Source organism: Zea mays, chromosome 10 (genome assembly GCF_902167145.1).
Source record: "Zea mays cultivar B73 chromosome 10, Zm-B73-REFERENCE-NAM-5.0, whole genome shotgun sequence".
NCBI lineage: Eukaryota > Viridiplantae > Streptophyta > Magnoliopsida > Poales > Poaceae > Zea > Zea mays.
The window spans coordinates 135,516,544-135,524,850 of NC_050105.1; the positions used below are offsets into that span (position 1 = coordinate 135,516,544).

At 40.0% G+C, this 8,307-nt stretch overlaps 2 protein-coding genes across 3 annotated transcripts; both read right to left on the bottom strand.

Annotated features, from left to right (window-relative positions):
• Positions 1 to 747: 747 nt before the first annotated feature.
• On the bottom strand, positions 748 to 3,917 carry LOC100273520 (uncharacterized). Its single transcript, NM_001147938.1, has 2 exons — positions 3,809 to 3,917; positions 748 to 2,053 (listed from the first exon to the last, which is right to left on the bottom strand). Exon 2 carries the CDS (start codon positions 2,035 to 2,037, stop codon positions 1,492 to 1,494), a length of 546 nt encoding a protein of 181 aa, NP_001141410.1. The 5' UTR covers positions 2,038 to 2,053; positions 3,809 to 3,917; the 3' UTR covers positions 748 to 1,491.
• A 1,420-nt stretch (positions 3,918 to 5,337) lies between these two features.
• LOC100284636 (aprataxin) lies at positions 5,338 to 8,053 on the bottom strand. 2 transcript variants are annotated; one of them, XM_020545094.3, is made up of 7 exons: positions 7,729 to 8,021; positions 7,526 to 7,572; positions 7,403 to 7,430; positions 6,332 to 6,408; positions 6,148 to 6,214; positions 5,747 to 5,824; positions 5,338 to 5,672 (listed from the first exon to the last, which is right to left on the bottom strand). In XM_020545094.3, the coding sequence occupies exons 1-7, from the start codon at positions 7,800 to 7,802 to the stop codon at positions 5,570 to 5,572; spliced, it is 474 nt and encodes a 157-aa protein (XP_020400683.1). In that variant the 5' UTR covers positions 7,803 to 8,021; the 3' UTR covers positions 5,338 to 5,569. The 2 variants fall into 2 exon arrangements, with proteins under 2 accessions (XP_020400683.1, NP_001151003.1); NM_001157531.2 differs by lacking the exon at positions 7,403 to 7,430 and having other exon boundaries at positions 5,473 to 5,672; positions 7,668 to 8,053.
• Between the last annotated feature and the right edge of the window lie 254 nt (positions 8,054 to 8,307).

Below are 8,307 nucleotides of genomic sequence, written 5' to 3' on the forward strand. Positions count from 1 at the left end.
TCGTTTCAGGCGTTAGACCTTCGTGGAAATTTTTTGTTTCTTAAAAAAGAAAAAACAGAGAGATTAGATGGTTATAGGTTTGAATTTTTGGCCTACTAGGCAAGGCGTAAGGTCTCACTCAGCATATACTAGCTTAAGATACATCAGGTCGGCTGTCGACCTGTCGTGATCGCCATATGATATGGTGTTCCATCCGTATCAACAACGATTACGCCGAGGAAACGTAACGATGCTCTCTGTATTGCAGCAGATTTTTTTTTTTTGGCAAAAGCAGCTGCTTCTGTTGACATTTGGCAACAAAGTTTAAAAGATTAAGGAATGGACAGAACCTTCACTCCGAGAAGGGGAATGCCGTCTGCCCGTCTGGGCAACTTAAGAATATCTTCAGCAGCTTAATTATTCTCATAATTATATTTAAACTCTAATCTATAAACAATGCAATCTATAGACAGTGTTTTAAATTTAAACTTCAATCTATAAACAATGCAATCTATTTAAGCGATCATATGATTGAACCGCTGAACACGATTTAAAGCTAAATATAGTACTCCATCCATGTCAAATTATGTCAGTTCAGTTATGTCGATAATTTAATTTTTTAAAGAATCAAAACATATCAAATTTGACAAAACTTATATAATAAAATAAAACAAATAAGTATCATCAGATTCTTGATCAATTATATTTTTATATATACTATTTGATATTATAAATATTTGTAGCTTTTCTATAACTTTAATCAAATTTGAGATACATCTAAAAAATAGAATATCTTATAATTTGGGATAGAGTGAGTAGTTACGGTGTAGTATGTTCAAGGAATATATACAGTGATGTTTCTGTGTTCAGCACGATGCTCAGTCAAATGTTCATGTTCCTGTATACTAACTACAATACAATACTTACACAGTTCAGAGTATGAAGTATCTAGCAGCCTGGTTCCTGCTCCAGCAAAAGAGAAACTGCACTATTTACCACAGCCTGGTTCCTGCTCAAGCATTGCAGGTTCTCAAAGATGTTCGGCCTCAAGTTTTTCTTGCATGATTTATTGGTTCATATCACCACTTGCTCCATAGCTTGAATTTCTAGCAAAATTGAGTCCAGTGAACCAGGCAACGCGCATCAATTGGATTCCAAGGACGAGTACCCACCAGGATACCAGGCCACGAAGACTTTGCACCATCCAGTCAGGCGCACTGATTTCGTCAGCTAACTGGAGACCCCTCATCAGCTGTAGTACCCGATAGCCTTCATAAACCACAGGAGCTACCAACCATACCGGCGATTTCCAGTGCCATGTAAGCATTTCAGTCAACATCTGTACAGATAGGAGTAAAAGATACGGTCCAAGCAGCACTCCAAATGGAACGAATGGTAGTTGTGGCTGCAGAGTGCCCCTGCGAGATGCAAAAAACAGGGCAAATGGAACCACAAAGCCTACTATGGTAGCAGCCAGATTCCAGAACCTGTAGGAAATTGGTATCTGCCTTTTCAGGTCAAAAATACTGTTCTCTTGACGGCGCATGCATCAGCCATAAGGAAAAACAACATTGCTCCCATATTAAAAATGAAGTCAAGTCCGACTAGAGATAGAAGGCCAGCGATGTTGGGACCATGAAACACTGAAGACAATGGCAGCCATAAAGTTGGAACTATACCCGTAACCAACAGGATTGAAGGCCCTACTAGCCACATTGGCAGTTTAAATGCCTTAAGATGCCAAGAAGGTTCATTCTTCACCTCTACAACATCTTCATCACTCTGGAGGATTGGAATCTGTGGAGCTTCTTCTGTATCAATAGGTTCAACAACACCTGTTCCCTTGATGATACTGGCATCATCCTGTGCAGAGGCATATGGAAGAGATGTTTCCCATGACAAATTCTTGGTGCATCGCAGCACAAAATTTTCAAAACGGCCAGGTCGCAAGGGTTTCCAGTGAAGATGACTTGGCAAATTGGTCTGTCCACTCTCATGAAACTTCCTCCTGACAAGTATTTTGCTTAACTTTATTTGTGAACAAGGCAGAGAGGCCATGGTATAGGATGTTAATCTGTCTCCAGAAACACAAAATAATTGAAACAAATTACATATCTAATTAGGTCCAGAGAAACTCAAAATTAAGATACAATAGTAATCCAAGTTCATGTCTGGTTAAGAACAGTGGAGCTAAACCAAATTTGATATAAAGATTGTCTTAGACCTTAGTGTTTGATTCCCTTTGTATCCAACATAAACAATTGGTGGATGGTACTAAATCAAGGCATCAGTGTGTGTGACCAATGGATCATAGATTCAAAAGTAACGACACGATAAAGAACTTAAACTTAGTACAGTAGTCAGACACATACGGCATGGTTTCTGGTCAATGTTTTAATAAGCTTTTGTTAATACAAATTGGTTCTAAAGAATCGAAAAGTTCAGCTCTCATCATCTTGTGTTTGTTCTCTAAACAACATGAACATACCAGCTAGGCTTCATAGCTCCCTATTGGTAAGATGGCTTCAAGAACAACAATGAAGGTCTAAAGCCAATGTTCAAGGACTTATGGGTGGACAAAACATGCAATCCCTTTTGGAGATGATCACTTTGGTTCCACAGCAATAAATTCAGAATCATCTAATAAACTAGAGAGTCAACATGAACTGTACATCACTATTGGAAACCCTAACCCTAATCAGGGTTGGGAATGCATTAATATAATAGAGTTAGGTGGGCCAAGACCCATTACAATAGAGGTATACACTAACAGTGAAGTACATAATGATGGTGTTTGGTTCCATGGTTAGGATTTGGGAACGTAAATGGTAAAGAAAACAGATCACGGGGGGTGTCACAGGGGGGTCTTGATTCCTTGATTTGTTCGATTGGAAAAACGTAAGGGGAACAGATCACGGCAGCAGCTGCATAATGTAATAAGACATGCAGAGGGGCAGTATCGGTCGTGAATGGGTTGTTATGTGATTGTGGGAACTCCATAATGGACTGAGCTGAACCAAGCAGCTGTATCACCATAAGGTCCACTCTGTAATTGAATTTCATTACATTTTGCTGAACCAAACGGCATGATTATTCAAGAGCCAGGTGAGGCATTAAAAGGCTGTGTAGAACTGCAACATTTTCTATAACTGATACTCCCTCTGTTCTAAATTATAAGTCGTCTTGGCTTTTCTAGCTACACTGCATTTTTTATGTATCTAGACATAACATATATCTAGGTGTATAGCAAGATCTATGTACCTAGAAAAGCCCCAAAACAGACTTATAATTTGAAACGGATGGAGCAGGATTTACCAAACTTTGAATGAACTGATGCCAGTAGAAATCTTTACCTAAGCGTAATAATAAGCACCAATGAAAACGATAGATTGGTTACAGCATTAAAAAAACATAAATCAAGTTTAGCTACACCGAGTATCAACAGAATTGAGAAACAACAACTGTAGCAACGAAATCACAACCCAGCATCAAACCCGATTTGCACATCGAGAAATTCAGAACCAGTGTGATAACTGAATAATCACCACTACTCCTGATCCCTTGGCTGCTGATGTTCATAAACTGCTTAGTATAACGACAGAAGTAACTCAACTGAGAATAAAAACTCGCAGACCTGAACCAAGGGCAGACTCAATAAAGGACATGGGTGTACCCATGTACAAACAGCCGATATTTTTTGCCAAAACAAAGAATTCGGTAGGCATAATACATGCATACACTTGTGACTAGATCGGATCCGAGATAGCTTAAATTAGGGTTCGGGTCAGGTGCTCGGTTTTGCACAGAAAAGAGAGGGGGGCGGGCATACCTGGTGTAGTGGGTGCTCGTCGCCGGCAACGAATACAGGGGCAGGTGGGAGTAGGGCGGCGGCGGGCGTGTTCGGTTGCTCCGCCTGCCACCGTTGAATGTTGATGCAGAAAACGGCCGAGCGTATATCTCTCGGGCAGTCGAACGTGTATGAAGTGGTACATTCTTTCTCGGATCCATTTTCTTTTCATTTCTTTCTCCCTCTCTCTCTTTTTGCCGAGAGATTCTGATATTTGCCATCAGCAAGAAATAAGTTTGTAAAATTATCATTAGACCCACATTTTATAGACCCAGCTGGACCCACAATTCATAAACACAATGGTAATTATAACAAGAAGACAACATTGTGAGTGACAAAAATCCAATTATCTCCTTTTTGCCAATTGCCATGACACTTATAGTTAATTATATTATTATAACTCTTATATATAATTAATAATCAGTTCTACCTTCTGCAAATCCACTAGTTATTAAGCCTTTTTTTTGTCCCTGACGAGGTAATTTATGGTCCTTTCAAATTTGTGCTCTAATTAAGTTATGGTATTTTTATCATGGTATTTATATCTCGGACAAATATGTCATAAGAATATTTCTCCGTAATCTGTAGCGATTTTCTTGTCATGTTGGAGCATACTTTGTCATGAGGTTGGAATAATTTTTTCCTAAACATATAACATTTCTATTCGGCTGACTTTTTTTATTGAACTGTTGCTGCAACTATTGCCGAGTCGTAGATTCACTGTTTTTTTTGGCTGGGCAGCCGAACGGTAACACGGAGCTGCAACATTTTTCCACTGATGAAGCTACAGTGCGCAAATCCACGGATCCTACGCAGCCACCCAAACAACAGCAGGACGCGGCCGTGCTCAAGCCGCAGGACGCAGGACACAAAAAGGTCGTTCAACTGTGCAGCCGTAGATTTCCTGCAGCCCAATCGTAGATTTCCTGTGCTGCCTTGCAAGTGCAGACGTAGATTTCTTTACAGGTGAATTCCTTTTTTTTTTAAGAATTTGATTGACAATGAAATCACTCGCTAGTACTGACGGAAACTAGAAGGAAATTGTGAGTTACAATTGTGTCTAGCTCTTCCTGTCTTGTTCATGTGGTTCTTGTTTTAATGTATTGGTGTACATTATAACTGCATTATTTCACTCATGCATTGAAGTGGTAAAATTAGGCGTACATGTAACAATAAGACATGACGGTAGTAACAGTATTGTAAGGCAAAAGCACACAGATAACTATCGTAGTTTCCATTATTTTATATTTTAATTATGAGGAGAAAAATCTACTTCTCTTTAGTTAACAGTGATACCATAGGCTCATATAGCACATATGCTTCTTAGTTCATCACATTCTTCGTCCAAGTACTACTTAACTTCCTAACTTAACAACTACCACACAGTTCTTAAAGTTAAAGCACGAAGAATAGATAGGCTATGATTTCTTACCTACTGAAGGCATCAAGTAACTTCCCTTGCATATTGGGGCGATGGACGCTTATTTAAATTTGAATATATATCCACGGAATGAAAGCTCAGTTTAACTTCTAGAGTGGTTAGTTTCATTGAGTTCAACATTACAGATCTAGTCTTTGAGAAGTCCAAACAGTGAATACAATACACAATACGCGTCAGCTGATTACAGAAGAGGGAAGAGAGTAAATACTCACATAAATGTACTGATTGTGATTGACCCATAAATAAGAGTACAAAATAATGCAAATAAGCAGGGATAGCAGGTATCAGTAAAAATATTGATGCTAACTGTATGCTTCTGCTTCTGGTTTTATTCTTTCCAATAGCTTTTCTGCTGCGATAAACCCCCCTAAAGGTCCCAGAGGGGTATATTTTACTTGCCTCCAACTGTCATATGAAGTGGCGCAAATAATTTTAGATGGCAATTAAATCTCTGATTCAAAGTATCAGTCTTACTTTACCTGGGGATAAATGGCAGTGCCAGGCAATGAAGATGAAGGTGATCAATACTATTAAATGGGGGCTGATGGAACCCAAACCTACAATGCAGACTACATACGTAAGAGAAATGACAGTAAACAATGTTGAATAAGTATTTTGACTCTTGAGATATGCTTCCCTTGTTCCAAATTGTAAGTCATTCTGACTTTTCTACAAACATAGCTTCTCTATGCATCCAAACATAATTGATATCTAGATGCGTAGCAAAACCTATGACCTTGAAAAGCCGGAACGACTTACAATTTTGAACGGAGGAAGTATTAATATAAAGTATTAAAAATACTGCCCGTGTATGAGATAGCTTTGGAGAAGGTATGCAACACAAAAGATCATATATGTTCCATTTGGTCTTTGGCAATACCTGTGTTCCTCAGAATTTGGAGCATCTTGATTGAGGAAGTCTTTCCCCACCTTCACCATGTGGCTCACTGAAAAACAATAATAAAAGAAATGCAACAGCTTCAGATCTGGCTTGCACTACAATGAATAGTGAAATGCAACGTCAAGCCAGGTTCATATGATGAAAGAAGCCAAAGAGTACCCACCTAACTGGTGATCATCTTTGGTTTTGCGGAGGCTATTTACAGTTGGTATATGATCAATGGGTATGACAAGATAGTGCCTACAAATATCGCACACATCACTAAACAAATATTCAACAAATAAATTTGTTAATTGCTACAGTAGAAGTACAAGCACTCAGAAAAATAATATAACAAAGGCTTATAGTCCCAAGCAAGTTGGGGTGGGCTGGAGATGAAGCTAAGCAAGAAAAAAGATGAGGATGAACAAAGTACAATGAGGTACTAAAATAGTAATAATGAATAGATAATTTCTTCTGGTTGTGAATAGAACTGAGCTCATGTTCTAGCCCTGTGAGTAAATCATGTGAAAAATCGCGCTAGCATGTCTGACGGTTATCACACACAAAGCCAGCAAGAACCACAAGAAGACTTCAATGTACCACGCTGTTTGCATCACTATGGCATCATGTACTTCTCACAAACTATTATGTTTCAATTATAAACCAACTATGCCATTTACAAAGATATACTGTATCTTGTCCCAGATATGTAGTAAAATGTATGATATTTTCATGTGCGCATATTACTTTCCTGATAACTTCTAGCAAGGAAATGTGATGCTTCTGCTCATATGAACGAAGAAGTTTCATATACATGAACATGAACTTGTGTACATCACCTCAGCATTACTACTAGTAGCCCTCAAATGTCCAAAGGAGCACTTATGAGTTAGTATTTGAAACGATACTCTAACTTATATAACAATTAAGGTGAGACTGATATAGATGGCGAGAAGACAGAAGTACTGCCAGCTGATAAGTGATAAGGAACAACATATTTTTTATGTGTCAGTGAAAGTGAATGAAAACAATGGAGACATAGTCTATAAAAAAGTAAATTGCTGAGGACAACCCACTAATAACTTTAGGATCACGTAGTAATACTTCGAAAAACAACAAGTTTGTAAGGGCTTAAGGCAATCAATTAAGTGAGACACGCAAAGAACGTAGCAGCCTAGCACAAAAAAAAAAACTCGAATCGAATACTTCCACCTTTCCCTGCAACAAAAAATGCGTTGTTTGCAATGCTCACCAGGTGTTCGATGAAATGAACCCATGCCCTAGTTCGTCCGATGACCCGTAATGCGACATCTAGATCAATCCAAGCAACAGGGAGCTGTACAAACGAAATGAACACCAACTCCTAATCGAGTACCTGAACGCCGACGGGTTGATGTCGCGGAACGCCACGACCTTATCATCCTGCGCACAGGAGAGAAAAAAAAGAGGGGATTTACATTTTCTGCAGCCAAAGCGGCACTAGATCGAAGGTGATACGTGAGACAGTGGTACGGAACGGAGTAGAGGAGAGCGGTGGTGGAGGCGGGGGCGCCGCGGACGATCTCGCAGAACACGCACCCGTCGACCATCGGCGCCCGTTCCGACATCTTCCTGGCCACACGTCTGCCCCCGAAGCAGAAAGTCTTCCTCATGGCGTCCCCCCTCCCCCGCGTGTTGGTAGGGGAGTAGGTGGGAGTAGGATGCCGACCGACCCGGGGTGGACTTGATCTATTCAACAATGACGCTCTCGGACGCGGCGGCCGGCTTGGGGTCCGGGATGCCGCCGTCGTGTCGGCTGTCGGAGTCGAAGGCGAGTTCCGGGATGCCGCCGTGTGTGTGATTTCCACAGCCCAGGAACTGCAGGCAGTTAAGGCCCACTTAATGCTATTGTGTTCATTGTGTTGAGCTCAATGAACAGGCTCTCGAGGCCCTATTAGGCTACTCACAATGAGGATTTCATGTCTAAAAAATGTCACATCAGATTTGTGGATGAATGAAATATCCTCTCTCAATAGAGAGTTTCATCTCACTATTTCATATGTCAACATACTTCTTAAATGTTGCATATAAATAACCAATACGATTTACTCAATTATATGAGGATGAAACAAAACACTCTCAGCGGAGGTTTCACACAGTTTCCAAGATATTGGAAAC

What these genes read in the sequence shown, in the direction of transcription:
- LOC100273520 (NM_001147938.1), bottom strand. Translation starts at nt 2,037, where the DNA reads ATGGCCTCTCTGCCTTGTTCACAAATAAAGTTAAGCAAAATACTTGTC.
- LOC100284636 (NM_001157531.2), bottom strand. Translation starts at nt 7,802, where the DNA reads ATGAGGAAGACTTTCTGCTTCGGGGGCAGACGTGTGGCCAGGAAGATG. An exon ending in ATCAACCCGTCGGCGTTCAG is followed by an intron (nt 6,409 to 7,525) that starts GTACTCGATTAG and finishes CGATATTTGTAG; the next exon opens with GCACTATCTTGTCATACCCA. An exon ending in CAAAGATGATCACCAGTTAG is followed by an intron (nt 6,215 to 6,331) that starts GTGGGTACTCTT and finishes ATTGTTTTTCAG; the next exon opens with TGAGCCACATGGTGAAGGTG.